This window comes from Rhinoraja longicauda, chromosome 6 (genome assembly GCF_053455715.1).
Source record: "Rhinoraja longicauda isolate Sanriku21f chromosome 6, sRhiLon1.1, whole genome shotgun sequence".
Taxonomy (NCBI): domain Eukaryota; kingdom Metazoa; phylum Chordata; class Chondrichthyes; order Rajiformes; family Arhynchobatidae; genus Rhinoraja; species Rhinoraja longicauda.
The window spans coordinates 80439632-80463642 of record NC_135958.1 but is presented as its reverse complement, the minus strand read 5'-3'; the positions used below and the strand labels follow the sequence as shown (position 1 = coordinate 80463642).

Sequence of the window (24011 nt, the reverse complement as noted above, 5' to 3'; positions counted from 1 at the left end):
ATTTCTATTTATTGTCCAAACAATTACTGGCAAGATATGCTTTGGCTTGAGTTTTGAAGAAGATTACAAAAAGATTTTTTGTAGAGAATGGGCTTGCTACTTGTTTGGCTGACTTATTTTTCAATTATAAAATGACATTTTAGTAACTAAATATTCTACTCTAAATTTAAAATGGGGAGAAGTTATATATTCTTCATAAGATGCATAATACATTCTTTAAATGTATTCTGACAGGGTTTATTTAGAACATGAAACATCCCCTTCGTCCCAAAAGTCTATGTCGACCATGATGCGAATGTAAACTGATCCGATCTTCCAGCCCATGGTCTGTAGTATCTGTCTCGAAACCTTCCCTGTTCACACCAGTTTAAATGTCTCTTAAACATTACAATGTATCTGCTCGTACCACCATGATGCAACCAGCCAGCACACACACACCCAAATATGACCTAACAAACATTTTATATGGCTGTAACATCACTTCCTGACTTTTATTATATAGTATAAGAAAATAACTGCAGATGCTGGTACAAATCGAAGGTGTTTATTCCCAAAATGCTGGAGTAACTCAGCAGGTCAGGCAGCATCTCAGGAGAGAAGGAATGGGTGACGTTTCGGGTCGAGACCCTTCTTCAGACTGACTTTTATGCTCACTGCCCTGACAAACGAAGGCAAGCCCGATGTATGTTTTCTGTAAAAGCATATTGTGTGTTGTCACTGTCAGGGAGCCATTGACTTGAATCCCAAGATTTCCCTGTACGTCAGTCCAAAAGTCCTTTCATTACCTACATACTTTCCTCTTGGATTTGACCTCTCAAATACATCATCACTTGTCCAAATTAAAATCCATGTGTCATTTAGCCGTCCAAATTTCCAACTGATTAACATCCTACTCCATTTGTTGTCAACTTTCCTTCTATCTAGAACACCAATTTTCATGCTGTCTGCAGACGTACTAATCAGACAACTGTATTTTCATCTAAATCATTGTTATATGTTACAAACAATGGAGGTCCAAGACCTTTACTTAAAAAAAAACAACTTTGCCTTCTATGACCAAGTCAATTTTGGATTCAGTTTACCATCTCGCCATGGATCCCATGTGACTTTATATGTAGTACTGGGCTACCACCAGGGACTTTGCCAGGACTAAAGTCCACATGGACAACATTCACTGCACTAATGTCATCAATTATCTTTGTTTCTTCAAATGTAAAAATGTTCCTAAGAATCTTCTCCAACAACTTCTCTTTTATTAAAGGCAACTGATATTTCCAAGACAGATTACTGTTTATTGTTGGATAAGACTAGCAGGGAATATGAAAGAAAGTGAATAAGTGAGGCCCAAGTACTGATCAGCCATGGTCTTGTAGAAAGAAGGGAGGCATGGTGGCGCAGCGGTAGAGTTGCTGCCTAACAGCTCTTGCAGCACCAGATACCTGGATTAGATCCTGACTATGGGTGCTGTCTGTATGACATTTGTACGTTCTCTGTGACCGTGTGGATTTTCTCTGAGATCTTCGGTTTCCTCTCACACTCCCAAGACGTACAGGTTTGGCGGTTAATTGGCTTGGTATAAGTGTAATTTGACGGTAGTGTGTGCAGGATGGTGTTAAGGTGCGGGGATCGCTGGTCGATGTGGATTCGGTGGGCCGAAGGGCCTGTTTCCGCACTGTATCTCTAAGCAAAACTAAATAGTAAAACCATTGAGAATGGCTGAAGATACGCTTTCATTCCTATGTTTGGATATCCAGATTTTAAATATGTGCATTGAGTGATTGGCTTAAATCCATGAGAAGAATTAAAATTTATGTTTTTGGTAAATTAAAGGATACCCCAGATTGTTTGAACATGAAACTTGGCATCCATGCATTGTAACATAATAGCACTTTGCTGTAATTGCCATGTCCACAAAGTCTTGAAGTTCCATGACCAATGAACTCTGGGAGCTCTTTGGCCACGGATAGACACAAAAAGCTGGAGTAACTTAGTGGGAGAGGCAGCATCTCTGGAGAGAAGGAATGGGTGACGTTTCGGGTCGAGACCCTTCTTCCACTGCTCTTTAACCACAGCTGATCAAGATGTTCACCAATATCCCATGTATTTATTCACAAAATGCTGGAGTAACTCAGCAGGTCAGGCAGCATCTCAGGAGAGAAGGAATGAGTGACGTTTCGGGTCGAGACCCTTCTTCAGACTGATATCCCATGAGCAATTAGAGATGAGATTTTTTTTTAAAGGGAGAGGAATAGCAAAGTTGCATTTTACATTTCTAGCTATGTGCATCAAGTGGAATGTAATCGAAATAAAGAATGATTGGTTTGGATGAAAGTTGAAGAATGATCGGTGCTAGCATAAATCAGTTGGGCTGAATGGCCTGTTTCAGTCAAGTAAATATTGTGCAATTTCATGGTAGACTTGAACTACAAAAATGGTGGAGTTACGTAAAACGTGAACATAATGGAGAATGAGATTTATTGATGTGAATTTATGTGATGACTTTTCAGAATGAAGTTTACACGACTCTCTCAATCGAAATATGCTGGAAAAGCCAGAAAAATGGATGAGAATTTGGATTTTACTCCCAAAAGCAATCAGGTATTTGAACCTCTTGCGCAAACATATTTTGAGTGCCATGTTTTTTGTAGTCAGCAATATAGTCACCAAAGCTGAAAATCTTTATACTTGTCTTTTAAGACTGGGTTTGAATCAGCCAGGGAATAATACATGAAAATATGGTTGCATTTTTAAATAAAATCTGCCTTCTCATGTTCAGAATTTTAAGTACCTACTACAGTTTATGAATAGTATACTTGGGAGCAATCATATTTTTAGTGGAGTATAACAACTGCATGACTATATTGGTCTAATATAAAATTGGTGCGCAGTTTGGTACTACCAGACCACATGTGCTTGGTTTGCATATTTTGTGCTCTTGTGGTTCCATGAATCTGGTGCCTGATATCATCGTAGATCACTCTCGTCTCTCAGTCAGCAGATTGTGGTTTCTGACCCCACCAAAGATTTTAAGGCCATAAATCAGATTTAGTTTAATGCACATTTGAGAGAAATCTGTATTGGGAGTGGTTTTCTATTTGGATGATATGTTAAACCCGAAGCCATGTCTGTTCTCGGGTGAACAAGCCTTCTTTCCTTGAAGTTATCCTTGGTGCCCTTGTCAGCATTCTTATCTCAATAAAAGGCTGGATTATGTGGACAATATTGTATCACTATTTGTGAGGGGTTGTTGTGCACAAATTGGCAGTTTCAAGCAATTTCACTAGCTATAAAGTGCTTTGAAATATCCGGAGGTATTGACAGATACTTGTCATTACTTTCTCATTTGTATGCTGGTACTTTTTGAAATTGTTAATGTTATCCAACAGGTATGCCGAGCCAAGAATTTAGCCAAAGCAAAGAAACTGGTTGAGAAAGCCAAAGCACAAAGCAAGTGGAGAAATCATGTGGAAACCATCACACCACTGAGGCGATCAACTCGACGGCAAGCCGAATTTGACGGGAGGTTTCATGGGAGAGAGGTACAAGAGTCTCGAGTCTCAAAGAACATTATTTTTGTCTAGTTTAGGGATACACCGACCAGCGACCCCACACACGGACACTATTTTACACATTGGCTTTTACATTTATACCAAGCCAATTAACCTACACGCGTGTATGTCCTTGGGGTGTGGGAGGATGCCAAAAATCTTGGAGAAAACCCACGCAGGTGGCCGGGAGAACGTACAAACTCCATACAGACAAGTACCCGTAGCCAGGATCAAACCCAGGTCTCTGGTGCTGTAAGGCAACAACTCTACCGCAGTGCCACCGTGCTGTTTATTGCTCTTTAAGAAGAGCAACAAAGAGGAGCAAGTAACAAAATTTATTTATTTTATTGACATTCCTGAATGCCATTAATCTCAAAGTGAAATTTTGTATATTTTTGGATGGAAGTTCAGTAGAATGCAGTTTTTATATAGACAATAGACAATAGGTGCAGGAGGAGGCCATTCGGCCCTTTGAGCCAGCACCGCCATTCAATGTGATCATGGCTGATCATTCTCAATCAGTACCCCATTCCTGCCTTCTCCCCATACCCCCTGACTCCGCTATCCTTAAGAGCTCTATCGAGCTCTCTTGAATGCATTCAGAGAATTGGCCTCCACTGCCTTCTGAGGCAGAGAATTCCACAGATTCACAACTCTCTGACTGAAAAAGTTTTTCCTCATCTCAGTTCTAAATGGTCTACCCTTTATTCTTAAACTGTGGTCCCTGGTTCTGGACTCCCCCAACATTGGGAACATGTTTCCTGCCTCTAACGTGTCCAACCCCTTAATAATCTTATACGTTTCGATAAGGTCTCCTCTCATCCTTCTAAATTCCAGTGTATACCAGCCTAGTCGCTCCAGTCTTTCAACATATGATAGTCCCGCCATTCCGGGAATTAACCTAGTAAACCTACGCTGCACGCCCTCAATAGCAAGAATATCCTTCCTCAAATTTGGAGACCAAAACTGTACACAGTACTCCAGGTGCGGTCTCACTAGGGCCCTGTACAACTGCAGAAGGACCTCTTTGCTCCTATACTCAACTCCTCTTGTTATGAAGGCCAACATTCCATTGGCTTTCTTCACTGCCTGCTGTACCTGCATGCTTCCTTTCAGTGACTGATGCACTAAGACACCCAGATCTCGTTGTACGTCCCCTGTTCCTAACTTGACACCATTCAGATAATACTCTGCCTTCCTATTCTTACCACCAAAGTGGATAACCTCACACTTATCCACATTAAACTGCATCTGCCATGCATCCGCCCACTCGCACAATCTGTCCAAGTCACCCTTCAACCTCATAGCATCTTCCTCACAGTTCACACTACCACCCAGCTTTGTATCATCTGCAAATTTGCTAATGGTACTTTTAATCCCTTCATCCAAGTCATTAATGTATATTGTAAAGTATTGTAATGTATAATGTATATATGCAGTATGCTGATCACTGATGTGTCAATATTGTTAGTGACACCCTGTCTGCGCTGCAGCCTGATGTTATTTTTGTTTGCTCTTTAACATTTGGTTTTACACAGAACTTGGCAATCAACTTGAGTTCAAGTACAGAAAGCATCTTGTCCAGCTGTGATCCAAATGAAAAGAAACCCAAGACACTGAAAAATGTGAGTGATGTGTACGGGAATAATTCGGATAAAAAGTCAGCGGCCAAGAACACTGCGGGTTAGTACACGTTGAATCGGATATTCTTTCCAATGTTACACTCTTGTTCAGTCTAAATTGCTCTCTTCCCTGCAGAATGTCCTTTGTGGTGATTTACTGAAGCGTGCAGTTTTGCACATGTCTGAAGTCTTTTGTCTGTTCTTGTTGAGAAATCAGACTGTAAAACCTTTAACAGTTCCATGCCAATTTCGTTGTATGAGCAGGGTTCAACAACCTTTTGGAACGATATATTAGTTTTCTCTTTCTCCCCCCCTTTTTACACTCTCGTGCCGCCTCAGCATTTCCTTCCAACAAATCAAACCATGGATTGCTGAGAGATGGGAACAGACACAAAACTATTCTTTCAGGAACCTATATGTTGTATGGCTACATGATCTCAAGAGTTTTTAATTGTATGTACTGAAAACAGAACACACTTTTTACTTGGAGCAGCATAACAAGCCTATAAATGTAGTACTCGGAGATAACACAATAAACATAAAGTTCAATAAATAGAGAAAAAAACAGTATTAGTGAAAAACAAAAACCTGAAGTCCCTAGTTCAACCAAGACAACATCTTTGTCTTAAACCACAGAAGTCACTGTTTCTGTGGGGATAAGCCTTCTGAATATTGAAAGACATTGTTATCCAGTTAGGCAATTGTGCATACTGCATAAAAATACCTTTTGTGTGTTGGGGGTATAAAATGCCAGCAGGCATTTGTGAATGTGACCAATTTACAATGATATAAAAACATAATGAGGAATCCTTGCTATTCTGAATGGAGTTGATGTTCTTGAGGAATACATATTCCTCTGGGAGACTGGCTAGCACAGTGTTAAAATAGTTATGCAAGTATAAAAAAGGTAAATTAAAATCTAGGTATGCTTTCATGAAGAAATAGTTTACAGGTAAATAGACTTATACTGAAGAGACATTTCCATGTTGGAGAATTTACAAAAGGAATTGTTTATAGATATGCAATAATATTATTAAATGGTAGTTTTATTTCCTTAAAGGCATTGTCAAAGATTTTCTTGCAACACATGAATAGTTTTTCAATTTCCTTTTAATTTGGCCTGAAAATTGAATGCTTTTTTTATTAATTAAAATTATTTTTGTTTTTTAACCTGTAAATTGGGAATGGCCTTCAATGTGTAATTGTAGCAAATATTATAGAGTTTTATGGTAATAATCAAAAAATAGTTTTCCGTTAGCTATTTGAAATCCTTCGGTGGATTTTATCTCGTCTCGCTAATAATGTTATTATTAGGATGTGAAAACTTGAGAGAAAGTCCAGAGAAGAATTACAAGAGTAGTTCCCAGGCTGAAAGATTTGTTACAAGGGCAGATTAATGAGCCTGAGAGAAGAGCATGGGGAGATTTGACGTATAATTGTACAGATCTGGGCAGAGGATAGTGGGATGATATTCCCTTTGGTGCAGGGATCAAGGTCTATGGATCACGATGATAAAATATAGCCAGAAGAGAATTGGTGATGAAATCAATGGTTGCAATCTGTAATGCACTCCCTGCAGATCTGCTAAAGGCAGGTTCTTTTGTGGAGTTTGAAATAATTGGATCAATACAGAGAGAGGGGATATCTGCAAGGCCATTGAGAAGGACGGGGGAACTGGAGCTCAGAATTGCTCTGGCAGATCTAGCCTGGGCACAGTGGGCCAAATGGCCACCTCCTGTTCTGTGACAGTTTTATATTGTTGTCAGTAATGTCCCCTGTTTGTAAAGTGTGTATGTGTGGGTTTATTTTAATCAAATGTCATAGCCATGTCAAATGTCATATCGGTTGGGAAATATTGTTAACTCTTTTCCATTTCCATCTTCTCCAGTTATTGTATGTGCATGTGACTTTTTTCACTGTTTGGGTTGAAGGTTTTGATTTTGATTTTTGTTTTAATCTAGTTGATGTCAAGGTTGCTTCCATATTTTTAGCTAAAAAAGTGATCAAAGGTGTACCGTTGGAACTCATCACCATTCTTGATGAGAGCAGGTGAGTAGACTGTTAGCTTGGTGTGTATTTTTTTCATAATGGACAGGAGGTAATCATTTGGTTCAATGTCTCTGAAAAACCAATTTGGTCCTGTTTGGCAGGAATAGGGAAAGGGCAGCAATTTATTTTATTTTCAAAATAAAATGTCCTATTCTCTGAAAACTGTATTTGTTTCATCTCCCACTTCAGGCAGTGCATTCAAGATCAACCTTGATCTGTAAATAATTCTCCTGGAGACATTATGTTACCCCTGTGTTGAAAGTACCAGATTTAACTCTGCCCACAGGATGGTTATTAATGTGAACCACACTGTTACAGAAAAGAGTAATAAAAACAGAAAATGCTGATAAAACTAAGCAGATTGGTTAACATCTTGGAAAGTTGAGGTTTCAGATTCAAATTAATTGTTTTTCTTTCTATAGATGCTGACCGATCTGAGTTTTACCAGCAATTTCTTCTGTGAGTCCTCTGTGTCTGCAGTTTTTTTTCTCTTCATGTGTAGTAGAAATGAAAGTTGTTTACCGTGGAAAACAACCGCAAAAATATTGTCAAACTTCTCCCTTTATTCCCCCAAGTTGCAATGGGTCTGAAAACTCTCAGGATGCTGAACAGTTTCGAGCAAAACGGCAGTTTCTCATGAGTGGTTTACCGGATACCTTGAAAAAGCACATAGCAAAGACTGCGGCAGCGTTGGAGAGCTATTCGGCTGCAAGTCTCAGTTTCCAGATTGTTGTACATGTCCAGCAAAAAAGTCAAGGTGAGATTTTTTTTTTTTTTTGGTTGGGGGCCCAGGTTTGATCCTCTGGTGCCGTCTGTGAGGGGTTTGTACCTTCTCCCTGTGACCATTTGGCTTTCCACCAGGTGCTGCGGTTTCCTCCCACATCCCGAAGACGTGCTGGTTTGTAGGTAAATTGGTCTCTGTAAATTCCCCCTGATGTGTAGGGCGTGGGGGCCAGAAGTGGAATAGCCAAACTCGTGTGAGCGGGTGATCGATAGTCCGTGTGGGCCGAAGAGCCTCTTTCCACGCTGGAATCAATTTTCCTCACAGTGTTGCATTTTACCAAAGGTTAATTAGTCTTTTGATCTAGCTATTCCCAAATAAGTCCCAATTTGAAAGTAGTTATTAACTATCTTTTGGATTGAGGCTGGAATCTGCCTGGATGGAGGGCAGTCTTGAAATGGCTTCAGAATCAGAATAGCCTTTATTGTCATCCAAAAAAACAAGTCTTTTGGACGAAATTCCATTACCCACAGTCCAACAATAAGAGCAATAAAAATAAGCAATAACACACACAATCACAAACCAACACAAAACAAAAAAAAGAAACATCCATCACAGTGGAGTCTCCTCCAGTCACCTCCTCACTGTGATGGAAGGCCAGAATGTCTTTTCTCTTCCCCTGCCGTCTTCTCCCACAGTCAGGGTGTTGAAGTTGCCACGTCGCGGCAGCCGGGACTCCCAACATTGAAGCCCCCGCCGGGCGGAGAAATATCCCGCAGCGCCGGACGGTGAAAGGTTCGCAGCGGGCCGACCCAAGCCCCGCGATCGGGGCGGGCGAAGACGCTGCCACTGTTGCTTCACACAAGACAATCAAACTACCCACAGTGCTGTTCCATGCTGGCAACTCTAGAAGGGTCTCTTCCTTGAAGCCTTCAGCTCAATTCTTCAATTTATTTCCTATTTGTAGTATGGAGCTGTCTGAAAAAGCCAAGCCTTTTTAAAGCAAGCTCTGTCTAACGTGGCATATTTTAAAAGTGAATCTGAAAGAAAACCATTTAAAGTTGCTAGATATGTGGTAACATTCTTGAATTTATCATCGACAGCACCTTTGGGCATTCCCTAGTACTGTACATAAAACTTCAAATCTCCTTCAACTGCATTTTAAAGCAAACTGAAAACTGTCCAGTAATTACAAATGAACAAAGATGGACATGGCTGCATTATTTGTATCATTTAATGGTTCAAATCAGTGCACTGAATTGGTTAGGAAAAAAATTGCAGATGCTGGTTTAAATCAAAGGTAGATACAAAATGCTGGAGTAAGTCAGCGGGTCAGGCAGCATCTCGGGAGAGAAGGAACGGGTGATGTTTTGGGTCGAGACCCTTCAGACTGATGTCAGGGGAGGGGGTAGGACTTGTCCCGCATCCTCCCCTGATATCAGTCTGAAGAAGGGTCTCGACCCAAAATGTCACCCATTCCTTCTCTCCCTTGATGCTACCTGACCTGCTGACTTACTCCAGCATTTTGTGTCTACCTTCGCACTGAAATAGTTGACGTGAGGGGTGGAATGAACTAATGAGATGTTTTAATTCCATTATCATATGATAACAATATAATCTCGTGTACTCTTCAGCTGTAAGCAGATATGCCCCACGATGCTTTGATACGTCATCACATCTCATCACTGTTTCATAAATTTTCAATGTGATTTTGTTTTAATTGTTTAGCATCACTACTGTGGGACCTGCCATGGCCCAACTGTGCTATTCTGAATCGGCTACAGGGCATGAGTGAACGGACGGAAGGGATACTTATACCCTCCCTTTCTCTTGGAGACTTCTCTGAAGTGAAACACGCAACCACTACCTCTGCAATTTCGATTGGGGTGAGTGTGTCTTTTATAATTTGTTATAGTGATGCTTTAGTTCAATTGCAGTGGTGTCTTGGACTGGTGAGTGGGAAGAGAGTGCGGAGGTGTGGGTTACCTGAAATTGGAAAATGTTCTTGCGATTGTGTTGTGAGCCACCCTCGGATATGCTGAGCGTTGGGTCAAGAGATATATAAGATTTGAGAAGAAGGATAAGGTGGTCTTTGGCTGTTTTGAAGCCTGGAGCAATTTTCTTATGAATGAATGAGTTTATTGTCCAAGTATGTACACACACAAGGAATGTGCCTTGGTGCTCTGCTCGCAAATAACAAAGCGAACATACAATAAACAATTAAGAATAAAGCATAAAACATTAAGAATACAACATTATGGTTTAAACATGTGAGTGAAATAAACCAGAGCAAAAAGAGACTACAGGCTTTTGGTTATTGAGTAGAGCTACTATTCGCGGGGGAAAAAAGCTGTTTTTATGTCTGGCTGTGGCTGCTTTGACAGTCCGGAGTCGCCTTCCAGAGGGAAGTGCTTCAAGAGTTTATGGCCAGGGTGAGAGGGGTCAGAGATGATCTTGCCCGCTCGCTTCCTGGCCCTTGCAGTGTACAGTTCGTCAATGGGGGGAAGGTTGCAGCTAACAACCTTCTCAGCTGATCTCAGTTAACCTGTACGAGTGCATCCTTTTCCATTGGAGCCCCATCTCAATCATGTAAAATAGTTATTCTGCAGTGTCATTAACTACCTCAATTATTTATTTCAATGACTCGGGAGAATATTTTGCTGGCACTGTATCTGCACATGCAGCTTCCCCAACCTCCATGCCAACTGCCCTGTAAGATGAATATTATCCAGGAGGGAATGGACTGGTGACGTTTAGAGTTGGGACTCTTCTTCAGTCTTGAAGGTGTCCATTTCCTCCATAGATGCTGTGGGATTCACTGAATTCTTCCAGCACTTTGTGATTTAGCTCTGTGTTGGGTTCCACTACCCCCCCCCCCCCCCCTCCTCCCTGTTCCATTCAGTGACATGGAACAAATATTTCACATAACCAGTTTATGGAACTGTATTTGGGCAGAGACCTCGTGGCTTTGTCAACATTTGAATGTAACCCACTCCCTGAAGCTGCACAGGCAGCAGTCGTTGTTGGATTTGTGGATAATGGGTTCCTTTTGAATATTTTATGCTGCAGTTATCTAACAGGAGGAAGGAATTCTCACAGGACGTCCAGAAGTGGTTGCTCGAAGAGATCAAGTTATCCAATCCAGAGTTCCCCGTACGGAAACTGTTTAAGCCATTACTGCAGAAAAGAAGTGATTATTTTGCAGACCTGCTCAGAACAGGTCAGTAACGGAGGATCTGGATGGTTGTGTGCGGCCCTTACCTATTTATAGCGGCTCTCACATATTCCTTTCATTCTTAGGGTCTTCCACTAAAATGGAGAATTCTGTGATAGAAATCGATGCAGAGCCTCGGCAAGTGCCACTACTGGGGAAAAGGAAGAGAAAGGTTGAAAGGCAGGATCAGAAACAAAAAAGGATGAAAGCTCTTGACAGTGACCAGGAACTGATTGTCATCCTGGACGAGGGTAATTGCACTCAGGAGGCGTCCACAGCGGCCGAGGGTTCCACAAAGAATGAAAGAGGTGTCCAGAACTGCACCACCAGAAATCGGCTCAGCAGATCAGTTAAGAGAAAGCTGCAGGAGTGTGAACACAAAACCGAAGCAGCAGAAACGGCGACCATGCCTGTCCCACTGTGCGTCTCTGAATTGACTGGCCTACCGAAGAGGGAGGAAGCAGCCACTTCCGATGGTATGTAGTGTTTATTTCGAAGTAGTTCAGTTTTAGTTTATTGTCATGTGTACCAAAGTACAGTGTAAAGCTTTTTTTTGTCGTGCACTACGCAGCCAGCGGAAAGACTCTGCATTACAATCGAGCCATCCACAGTGTACAGATACAGGCTAAAGGAATACTATTTAGTGCAAAATAAGGTACAGTAAAGTCTGATTTAAAGATAGTTCGAGGGCCTCCGATGAGGTAGATGACAGGTCAGGATGACCCTCTATTTGATGATGGGATGGTTCAGTTGCCTGATAACAGTTAGGAAGAAACTGTCCCTGAATCTGGAACTTTAGTAAAAAAATACTGATCATTTGTCAAGCCAAGTTGAATTTATTGTCGTATGTATGTGTGCAGTGAGGTACAGACAATGCACAAGTACAGTGAGCTACAGGTACAAGGGAATTCCTTTTTCCAGCAGTATCACAGGTGCACAGACTTGGGCAACAAGATGCACAAGGATGTTGCTAGGATTTGAGGGCCTGAGCTATAGAAAAAGGTTGAGCAGGCGAGGGATTTATTCATACAAGTGTATAAAAATCATAAGGAGCATGTGTAAGGTGAATGCAGTCTTTTTCCCTCCAAGGTTGGGGGATTAATAATTAGAGGGCATGGGTTTAAGATGAGAGATATAATGGGTATTTGAGGGGCAATTTTTCCAGAGGGTGGTTGGTAGATGGAACGAGCTGCCAGAGGGGATAGTTGAGGCAAGGACTATAACAACAGGGGGTATGGGGAGAAGGCAGGAACGGGGTACTAATTGAGAATGATCAGCCATGATCACATTGAATGGTGGTGCTGGCTCGAAGGGCCGAATGGCCTCCTCCTGCACCTATTGTCTATAACAATTGAAAGGCATTTAGACAGGTGCTAGAATAGGAAAGATTTGGAGAGATACGGGCCAAACGCAGGCAAATGGGACAGCTTTGACGGGGCATCTTAATCGGCATGGACTAGTTGAGTTAACCCGCCTGTTTCAGTGCTGTATGACTCTGACACTGGTTCCAACTACCTGTCTTGACTGCACACTAATCTCCACTGCACGATCCCGCATGTTAACACCAAAGACTGAGATCACTTGTTGGGATTAGTAAAGTGAGGCAAAATTTGTCTTAAACTTGCTTTATCCAGAAGTTGAGGATGATTGCAGGTGCTTACTGCTGCTTTAAGAGCAGTGGAGTCAGTGGCGGGGAATTGAACCTTTGACCAGGGTGTCGTGTCATTTCTATAGCCCCTCCTCGGTGTCAGAGCATGGGGAAGAGGCCAATGACTTTGGGTTGGTTTAGTTTAGAAATACAGCATGGAAACAATCAAGTGTGTTTTATTATTCTATCTGGGACATATGACAATTAAATTCTTACTTGTAGCAGTGCACTGAATATGTAAACATAGTACACGGTAAACAATATAATAAATGAGGAAAAAATTCAGTGTGTTTGTGTGTATATATACACACGTACACATAACAACACGAGGTTTTGGGCGAGATTTCACTCTGGCAGACTTGACTGGTCTAGCAAACGCATTAAATTCAAACCTCCCGAAATACCCGGCTCCTTGCCTTTATTTTGAGCTTTTTCGACGTGCCACAGTGCAATAATAACAATAATAGTCTATGTAGTTCAGAGCTTATTTGAGGTTGTAGTGTTTAATAGCCGAATGGCTGTAGGGAAGAAGCTGATCCTGAACCTAGGCGTTACAGTTTTCAGACTCCTGTACCTTCTTCCCGATGGCAGGGGTGAGAAGTGTGTGGCCAGGGTGGTGTCGATCTCTAATGATGCTGGCTGCCTTTTTGAGGCAGCGACTCTGGTAAATCCCTTTGGTGGTGGTCAGAACCCGTGATGCACTGGACAGTGTTCACAACCTTTCGCAGTCTTCACTCCTGGGGCCCAGCGAATCCTCACTGACCAGCAATCACCTATACACTAGTTCTGTCCTAAACACTAAGAACAGTTTACAGAGGCCAATTAACCTACAACCCTGCACGTCTTTGGGATGTGGGAAGAAACCGGAGCACCCGGAGAAAACCCACGCGGTCACAGGGAGAACGTGCAAACTCTGTACAGACAGCGCCCGTAGTCAGGATCGAACCCCAGGTCTCTGATGCTGTGAGGCAGAAACTCTAACACTGCCACCGTGCTGCCCAATTCTTGACAGGCAAAAAATAGAAAATGTGCATCCAAACATCTTTTGATTCTGCTGTTCAGATAATTTGTCATGAGACAAAGGAAAGTAAAATTGATTTGGTTTTCAGTTTTATTTTTGTTCCCCTTTTTGCAAAGGTTTCGTTAGAATCCCAGGCTCATTCTGTGAGAGATACACATTCAAATGTTGTAACATAATAACATAAACATACATGTTGAGAACACCTTTTGAAGTAAGAAAACTGCTGCAAACGAGGGGAGGCGATCAAACACTGGAAAGATACAGAATGGAAACAGGCCCTTTGGCCCATCGAGTCCACGCTGACCATCGATCACCCGTTTACACTAGTTTTATGTTATCCCACTTTCGCATCCACTGCCTACACACTAGAGGCGATTGACAGGTGCCAATTAACCTACAAACCCGCACATCTTTGGTCAGAGTTTAATCCGCATCTAAATATAGGGAGTAAGAGACTAAAGGAGAAGATTCCACAGCTTGGAATCTGTCAGTCGAAGGTTTGACTTGATTGTGGAGACCGTGAGCTCTTATGGCCTTTGCTCCACCTGCTGGTAATGTAATGCTATTTCTGATCCCTAGACTATTTTGCTCAATCAGTTTAAAACAAAAGACTATGCTGGAGTAACTTGGTGTGTCAGGCAGTATCTCTGGAGAAAGTGGATACACAATGTTTTGGTTGTGGCCCCTTCTTCAGACTCTAATTATTAAATAGCTTTGGAGGTTTTTATTCCTTCATGGAAATTTTTTTTCATTGAACCTTTCCTTTTCAGGAAATGGACACAAAATGCTTGATTAATTCAGCAGGACAGGCAACATATCTGGAGAAAAATAATAGGTGGCATTTCGGGTCGGTCTGAAGGGTTCTTCTGAGGGGCGACCGAATATTGTGTTACTCCAGCATTTTGTGTCTATCATTTGCAGTTCCTTCCTACACATTTTGCCTTTCCTTTTTTCAGGTGTGGGTACAGTCAAGGAAGATCTGTTGTGGACAGAGAAATACCAGCCGCAGCATTCCAGTGAACTTGTGGGAAATCTCAGTGCGGTCAGGAAATTACGCAGGTACGTGAGGAGAATTGATTAAACTGTCTGATAAAGACTTCCCCGCAGGTTCCCTAACGTAGACATTCCAAAACCTCCAAAAATAATGAATGGGTCGGGTCGTTGTTTAGTTATTTGTTGGATGTTAGAGTTTGTGATAAGTCCAGCAAGTGCTGGAGTAACTCTGCAATTCAGGCAGTGTTACTGCAGCATTTTTGTGTTTTGCTCAACATCCTAGCATCGACATAAAGCACGGAAACAGGCCCTTCTGCCCATGCTGATCCAAGATGCTCCATCTCAGCTAGTCCCATTTGGTCCATAATCCCTCTAATTTCCTATCTACGTTCCTGTCCAAGTGTCTTTTAAATGCTGTTATTGTACCTGTACCTGCCACAACTATCTCTTCTGGCAGCTTATTCTATATATCCACCACCATCTGAGTGAAAAAGTTGCCCTCCAGGTTCCTATTAAATCTTTCCCCTCTCGCATTAAATCTATATCCTCTGATTCTTCATTCCCCTACCCTAGGTAAAAGACAGCATTCATCCTATCAATTCCCCTTGTGATTTTATAGACCTCTATGAGGTCACCCCACAAACTCCTGCGCTCTAAACATGAAAGTCCTAGCCTGCTCAACCTCTCCGTATAGCTCAGGCAATCGAGTCCTGGCAAAATGCTGGCAAATCCTCTCTGTGCCCTTTCCAACTTAATGACATCCTTCCTACAGCAGGGTGACCAAAACTGAACACAATACTCCAAATGCAGCCTTTTTATGTTTTTTGACGTAGTTGGTTAATGGAATGGAAGAAAAGAGCTGATAAAGAAGAAACAAAACCACAGAAGGAAAGAAAGACTGAAAAAGATAAAAAAGTGGGTATGTAATTTTCCTAAATATATAATTCTGTGTAATGTTGGGGTCATGATGTGGTGTACTGTACTACAAAATATTTCCTCTCTGTAGCACTACAAAGCTGATCCACTTTTAAAAGGAAAACATTTAGTTTAATGTAGAGATGCAGAACAGAAACAGGCTCTTCGGCCCACTGATTCTGTGCCGACCAGCGATCCCTGCGCACTAACACTATCCTGCACACGCTAAGGACAATTTGCAATTATACCAAGCCAATTAACCTACAAACCTGTACGAGAGGAAACCGGAGAAAACCCACGCAGGTCATGGGGAGAACGTACCAACTCTGTACAGACAAGCACCCGTAATCAGGATGGAACTCGGATCTCTGGCGCTGTAAGCCAGCAACATTACTGCTGCACCACTGTGCCGCCCTGTTGCAGCCACATGCCAAGTATGTTGCAGCCACACGCCAAGTATGTTGCAGCCACACTTTAATTCTTTTAATGCTTTATTTCGGTAGACTAAAATAAATCCTAGCCAATATTAATGCCTCGACCAAGTTCATGAAAGGATTAGCTGGTGACTCTCATCTTGCTCTTTATGGGAACTGAGTGCACATTTGCAGCCACGTTTTACTTTTGTTTATTATTGTCAAGTGTGCCGATATACAGTGGAAAAAACCTATGAGTGCTATCGGGTCAAAGAAAAGATTATACATGAACACAATCAAGCCATCCACAGTCACAGATAAAGATACTCGTTCTCATCCATGTAATCTATCCATCCAACTAGTCTGCCTCGCTAAAGTCCACTTGGACAGTGTTACTGCCCTGACTTCATCAATCCGTGACTTTGTCTGAAACTCACTCTGTTCTTCCTGCCTTTTTCTCTCTACAGATGCTTGGGACAACAGTGATTTTAACATGGAGAGTTCTGGTGATGAAGACTTCTTGTGCAATACAGTGCTGATCACTGGACCGCCAGGAGTTGGGAAAACCGCTGCAGTTTATGCCTGTGCCCAGGAGTTGGGTTTCAAGGTTAGTGTTCTACTTATGTTGCAATGTCGAAACATAGAAAATAGGTGCAGGAGGAGGCCATTTGGCCCTTCGAGCCAGCACCGCCATTCATTGTGATCATGGCTGATTATCCACAATCAGTAACCTGTGCCCGTCTTCTCCCCATACCCCTTGATTCCACTAGCCCCTAGAGCTCTATCTAACTCTTTTAAATTCATCCAGTGAATTGGCCTCCACTGCCTTTTGTGGCAGAGAATTCCACAATTTCACAACTCTCTGGGTGAAAAAGTTTCTTCTCACCTCCGTTTTAAATGGCCTCCCCTTTATTCTTAGACTGTGGCCCCTGGTTCTGGACTCCCCCACCATTGGGAACATGTTTCCCACATCTAGCTTGTCCAGTTCTTTTATAATTTTATACATCTCTATAAGATCCCCTCTCATCCTTCTAAACTCCAGTGAATACAAGCCCAGTCTTTCCAAGGGCACCGTGACACCAAAATTGTGTTCTTTGTTACATGCCCGCAGAGTAACATTGGACGTTTTCTTAAAGCTTTTCACAAGTTCATACGGTATAGGAGTAGAATTAGGCCATTCGATCCATTGAGTCCACTCCGCCATTCAATCATGACTGATCTCTGCCACCTAATCCCATTTTCCTGCCTTATCGCCATAACCCTTGACACCTGTTCTAATCAAGAATTTGTCTATGCGTTAAAAATATCCACTGACGGCCTCCACAGCCCTCCGTGGCAATGAGTTCCACAGATTAACTACCCTCTGACTAAAGAAGTTCCTCCTCGCCACCTTTCTAAAAGAGTGCCCTTTAATTCTTAGGCTATGACCTTTGGTTCTAGACTCTCCCACCAGTGGAAACATCCTTTCCACATCCACTCCAGGCCTTTCATTATTCTGTAAGTTTTAATGAGGTCACTCCCTCAACCTTCTAAACTCCAGCGAGTACAGGCCTAGTGCTGTCAAACGCTCATATGCTCATCCACTCATTCCTGGAATCACCAAGACTACGTCGGCCACAATCGCCTGTACACTAGTTCTATCCTACATACGCTAGGGACAATTTGCGGAAGCCAATTAACTTATGAACTTGCACGTCTTTGGAGTATGGGAGAAAACCGGAGCACCCGGAGAAACCCACACGGTCACAGGGAGAACATGCAAACTCCGCACAGACAGCACCCGAGGTCGGGATCGAACCGGGTCTCTGGTGCTATACGTTCATAAGTTCTAGGAGCAGAATTAGGCACTTTGGCCCATCAATCATGGCTGATATCTTTCCCTCTCAACCCCAACACCACTGTGCCCTCCTCAGTGGACGTTTTCTTCTAATATAATGTATGTGTTGAAGCAAAGCATTAATTGGGTCAAATGTCTCTTCTTGCGTTTGAGGCAGCAGAAGTTATGAAGCTGCTTCTGCTGTCTCTGTTTGTTGTCGTTCGCCTGACTGAGGTCAGTTGACAGGGCTCACCATGGGGAGGTCGACAACGTGAGCCCTGGTCAAATGTCTCTAATACAAGTGTTCCTACCTGTAGGTATTTGAAGTGAATGCTTCCTCACAGCGAAGTGGCAGACACATCCTCTCTCAGCTTAAAGAGGCCACTCAGTCTCACCAAGTCGATAAACAGGGAGCCGGTGCCCTTAAGCCTGCCTTCTTCAGCAGCGGCAGGTCCCTTCCAATGCAAACAGCCAGATCTCCAAGTGAGTAAAAACCTTGGACAACAACTTCCTTATCTTGTGATGTTTGTTTAAACTTTTATGCAGCAAATAGTGATGATAGGGGTGCATTTGTTGTGAAGTGGTACAAGCAGTTTCAAAATTCTTCAACATAAATATTGAAAGGGAGGTATTGTATGAGGAAAGGGTGGTAGCTCTTTCAAAGAACTGAATGGGTTCTTTCTGTGCTGAATAATGATAGCTCTGGAGCTGTGGCACAATGAATACTGCCCTATCTGAGTGCATTCACGATGATTGTTGCAACCTTTTATAAGATACTTTTATTTTAAAGTTGTCAGTCGCTGACGCGGCAACAGATAGTAATGGGGTTATTGTGCTTGAAGATCCTGTGAAATTCTATATTTTAATCTCCATATTCTCATTCTTAACATTTTTATGTGTGAAGCCATCTTCTACGGATCTATATTCGCCTGCGGTGTGCAGTATCAAGTTTCGTTCAAACTGTTGCCCGATCGTGTTCCGTTTTGGCTGTATATCGGACACATACCCCATAAAATAAACATTGCCATTTTGATCTAATACTTCCGTGTCCAATGTTGTCATTAAACGTGTTCTTCGTTGAACGATGACTCCTGAGGAAAATGCTCAAGTTCAAGTCAAGTTTATTTGTCACATGCACATACACGATGTGCAGTGGAATGAAAGTGGCAATGCCTGCGGATTGTGCAAAAAAAAAAAAAAGAATTACAGTTACAGCATATAAATTAAAGTTAATTCAGAGAAGACAAAATGTAGTCCCAGGAGAGTTAACAGTCCTGATGGCCTGTGGGAAGAAACTCCGTCTCATCCTCTCTGTTTTCACAGCGTGACAGCGGAGGCACTTGCCTGACCGTAGCATCTGGAACAGTCCGTTGCTGGGGTGGCAGGGGTCCCTCATAATCTTGCTTGCTCTCGATCTGCACCTGATGTATAGGTCCTGCAGGGGGGCGAGTGTAGTTCCCATGGTGCGTTCTGCTGAATGCACTACTCTCTGCAGGGCCTTCCTGCCCTGGGCAGAGCTGTTCCCAAACCAGACTGTGATGTTGTCGGACAGGATGCTCTCTACAGCCCCAGAGTAGAAGCAATAAAGGATCCTCAGAGACACTCTGAATTTCCTCAGCTGTCTAAGGTGGTAAAGGCGCTGCTTTGCCTTACCCACCAGTTCAAGTTAAAGTTTGACCACTCATAATATTAAAATTGTGTCTTTTTTTTTTTCATCAACCGCTGTCACAACAGGAACCCAACTGGTGGTCTAGTATCCACTAAAGTTGACTTGATTCCTTTTCCACAGAGAAACCCAACTCTCCCAGAACTATCGTCAGATCGCCCAGGAAAGCTGCCTTATCTCCAAGGAAAAGGGGCTCAAAGAAGAGCCTGGCGCCTGTGTTCTCAGGCAATTTCTTCAAAGCCCCGTTGAAGTCTAACAAAAGTGAAGAATTGGAAAAGGCTGACAATCAGATGAGTGGTGAGAAAATAAGCTGCATTGAAACACCTTTCCTCTGGTTATTTAAGTGTACCGGCATTAGTCCTGATGCACGGTTTCAACACAACACATTGATCATTGCTTGTAATTGTAATTGATTTTTATTCGCCAAGTATGAAAACAAAAACAAGTATGTAAATCATACGAGGAATTTGATTTGCCGTACAGTCATACCGAAAAAGCAACAAAACACGCAACCACATTTAAAAAAAGAACATAAACATCCATCACAGCGGCTCCTCCACATTCCTCACTGTGATGGAAGGCAATAAAGTCTTATCTTCTTTCCTCCCTTGACCCGCTAACGTCCTCTAGCAGGGGGGGGGGGGAGGAGGAGGTTCTGATGGGTCTACCCATCTTTGCCAATCTACCAAACCTTGTTTGATTCTGTTAAATACCTAGAAAGTACTTGGTGATTAAAAATGAGAACTCGCAGAAAGTTTCTGATATTTTTATTTCTCTCTTTTTTGTTAGTCAAACCTCAGAAGATTTGTAAGACCCCGAAAACTAGTGGCCAGGTTTCAGAAGTATCCAAGATACCTGCTGTTTCTGAGAACAAAGACACAGAAGAATGTAACCGAAAGAGTGCTACGTCACTCATTTTGTTTGAAGAGGTAGGTTTACAAACGATCACAACGTTTAAGCCTGCATAAATCAATTTCCAATGAAAGAAGCCTTAGTTTAGTTTAGATGCACAACATGGAAACAGGCCCTCCGGCCCACTGATTCCGTACCGACCGGCAACCCCCGTACACTAATGCTATCCTACACACACTAGGGACAATTTACGTTTTTTACCGAAGCCAATTAATCCATAAACCTGTATGTCTTTGTGGTGTGTGGGAGGAAACCAAAGCACCCGGAGAAAACCCATGTGGTCACAGGGAAACCTGCAAACTCTGTACAGACAGCACCCATAGTCGGATCGAACCTGGTGCTGTGAGGCAGCAACTCTACCGCTGTGCCACCCCAGTCTGTTACCAAACTCTTACTTTGCACATGCTCATGTATTTGTTCTATTTTCTAACAGGTGGATGTAATATTTGACGATGATGCTGGATTTCTAAATGCAATCAAGACCTTTATGGCAACTGCAAAGCGGCCTGTTATACTCACCACGACCGGTTAGTTCTTGTAGTGTTTTTAAAAAGTGAAGCAATGTGTTATTTCCTTTGTACGTTCGGCTCTTTTCTTTTTCATGCTAGGTGATTAATGACCAGAAGACATTGATGGGATGATTTCTGTGTGGCATTCCCCCAATGAGTCGCTCTGTCTGCAAAACACAAAGTACCGGAGTAACTCAGCAGGTCAGGCAGCATCTGTGGAGGAAACGGCTAGAACGTTTCGAGTTGGCATCCGATGTCTCCGATCCATTCCCTCCGCAGGTGCTGCCTGACCCACTTGACACCTCCACATACTCAGGAGCTACAGAGCTGGTTGTTGCCGACTGTGTGAAGGCATCTCCGGTTATTTATTTATTGCAAATCTGCTCCTTATTTACCCCTGTGTTTGCATTTGTTCCCTAGATCCCAACTTCAGTTTAATGTTTGAAAGCTGCTTCGAAGAAATTCGTTTTAAAATGCCATCCTCGGTAAGTTTCTTTTGATTTTTGAGTGAAATTGTTGATGAAATGTCTCTTCAGTGAAATGGCCTCTGGGGTGTCAAAACTAATACGTCATTTCAACTCGTCCTCTTATTTTCCCCCCCTTGTGCCTCCACCCTAATGTACACCCATTTTTCTCCCAACCCCGCCTCCTTTACCCATCCCACCTCTCTCTGTCCTCTTCCAGCATATCACTCCCTCTGGCTTTTTGTCATCTTTTCACCTCTAGTCTTTGGCAGATGGGGTAGAGCAAGTGACAATCAATCTCTCCCTTGTATCCACCCATCACTTGCCAGGCTTTATAAACCTCTCCCACCCCTCCACCTACATCTGTTCCAGCTTTCACTCCACTGCACCAATGTCTGACGAAGGGTCCTGTCCTGAAACGTCACTTGTTCATTCCCTCCACAGATGATTCCTGACCTGCTGGGTGACTCCAGCACTTTGTGTTTTGCTTAACTCTCCAGCATCTGCAGTCTGTCTGTCCGTCTCCACTAAATGATAGTTAGTCATTACTGCGTCATTATTTACAGATTCTTTCCGTGTGAGAATCGGTTCCTGTATATCTAATCAAGAATTGACTACACTTTGGAAACTTCACACGCTACACAGTACATTTGAATTTAGCAACTACAGATGTTCAAAGTCGTTTTGCTTTGAGTCTGAGTCATAGTCATACAGGACGGAAACAGACCCTTCGTTCCAACTCATCCATGCCGACCGAGATGTCCCATCTAAGCTCATCCCATTTGCCCCCATTCCTCCCATATCCCTACTATCCATCTACATCTCTAAATGTCTTTTAAATGTTGTTATAGTACCTGCCTCAACTACCTCCTCTGGCAGCTCGTTCCATGTACCCACCACCCTCTGAGTGAAGAAGTTGTCCTTTGATTTCTAATTAAATCTTTGCCTCGTGCCTTAAACCTACAGGCTGGTTCTTTATTTCCCCCACCCTGGGTAAAAGACTATGCATTCACCCTGTCTGTTCCCCTCATGATTTTATACGTCTCGATAAAATCACCCCTCGCCCTCCTACGCACCAAGGAATAAAGGCCTGCCCAGCCTCTCCCTAAAGCTAGGTCCTCGGGTCCTGGCAACATCTTTGCAACTCTTCCGTGCCCTCTCCAGAGATGCTGCCTGTCCCGTTGAATTACTCCAGCTTTCTGTGTCTATCTTCGGTGCACGCTTTCCAGCTTGCTGACATATGTTCCAGTGTTGTGAAATCCCATCTCCTCCTATCGTCACTTTTTACGCAGATCTGCCTAGCGCCATGTTATCTTCTCACAAGTATACTTATTACTCCGCATCTTCAAGTGTTGGCCACCTTACAGATGTAGCCAAGCCCAATCTGTCCCTCAGCTTGTATCCTACCACCTACAGAGGGCAGTCTGGAACCAAATCCCAGTGTGTGGGTCTGTCCTCCCTCCAGCCCAGCACCAGCCAGTGGCCTCTGCTACAGTAATCCTTGTGTTACTGTTACCAGTGAAATAAATACAACCTGGGCATCAAGGAGTGAGCTCTGGAACATTTGCGAAACCCTACACTGTCTGAGCTGCATGTTCAACTGTAGTCGGGATGTTGTCTCGCTGTTTTCAGGCATTCTCCGTCTACTTCCAACCCATTTCGCACTTTTACTCTGAATTTGTGCCATCTGCGAGTCAGTTTCTCCACATTTCACCAGCGCCTCGTCACTCTTCGATGCTATTTTAAGGAGCTAAACGTCCTCCTTTTCACCGCGTCATAAAACAACGAGGAACTCGCTGGTAGAAATTGACCAGATATGCAGCAGCGTTTAAATGACTTGCGTAGCCTCTTTTTTTAAAAAAACCTGCTTATTGTTAAACCGGGTGATTTTGATGCTGCAGGAAATCAGTCATTCAGCATTCAAACCGCACATGCTGTCAGAAGATAGACAGTAGTCTGAAGCTACGAAGGCACAAGATGCTGGAGTAACTCAGCGGGTCAAGCAGCATCTCGTTTTGGGTTGAACCTTCGGCTCAGTCTGAAGAAAGGTCTCGACCCGAAACGCCACCCTTTTCTCTCCCGAGATGCTGCTTGACCCGCTGAGTTATTCCAGCATATTGTGCCCACCTTCGATTTAAACCAGTATCAGCAGATTTTTCCTACTGCCTGATAGTCTGATGCTATCAGCCATAGTATGTGAATCCTGTGATATATCCCAATGCTTGAGTTCAGTCTGCTCCTCTGAATTCTGCACCCACAGAAGTCCAATACAACCTTGTACCTTTTTCCCCATAACTTGCAAGCCCCCACCCCAGCAACTCCACTGTAGTTGTGTTGAATAGCTCACAGGACTGACTCTTAATCTCCATGTAGTTAAAATCTCCATCACCCACCGTCCTGTGCTCTGTCATTCAGACTACATTCCATAATTCGGTGCCACAGTAGCACAGTTGGTAGAGCTTTGGAATAGTTGGTCCATTTGGTCCCGTTCCTCCTTTCA

The 24011-nt window shown here is 42.9% G+C and overlaps 1 protein-coding gene across 2 annotated transcripts in view; it reads left to right on the top strand.

Annotated features, from left to right (window-relative positions):
• The window catches only part of atad5a (ATPase family AAA domain containing 5a), a 41425-nt gene that overhangs the window by 4645 nt on the left and 12769 nt on the right, over positions 1-24011 (top strand). For both annotated transcript variants that reach the window (XM_078401465.1, XM_078401464.1), the window contains exons 3-18: positions 2508-2598; positions 3387-3539; positions 5087-5231; positions 7132-7219; positions 7795-7976; positions 9669-9826; positions 11010-11160; positions 11241-11630; positions 14780-14882; positions 15650-15735; positions 16612-16751; positions 18278-18443; positions 19750-19923; positions 20416-20555; positions 20972-21065; positions 21468-21532. In XM_078401465.1, coding sequence (XP_078257591.1) covers positions 2508-2598; positions 3387-3539; positions 5087-5231; positions 7132-7219; positions 7795-7976; positions 9669-9826; positions 11010-11160; positions 11241-11630; positions 14780-14882; positions 15650-15735; positions 16612-16751; positions 18278-18443; positions 19750-19923; positions 20416-20555; positions 20972-21065; positions 21468-21532 — 2326 coding nt within the window. The remainder of the gene's footprint in view (positions 1-2507; positions 2599-3386; positions 3540-5086; positions 5232-7131; positions 7220-7794; positions 7977-9668; positions 9827-11009; positions 11161-11240; positions 11631-14779; positions 14883-15649; positions 15736-16611; positions 16752-18277; positions 18444-19749; positions 19924-20415; positions 20556-20971; positions 21066-21467; positions 21533-24011) is intronic.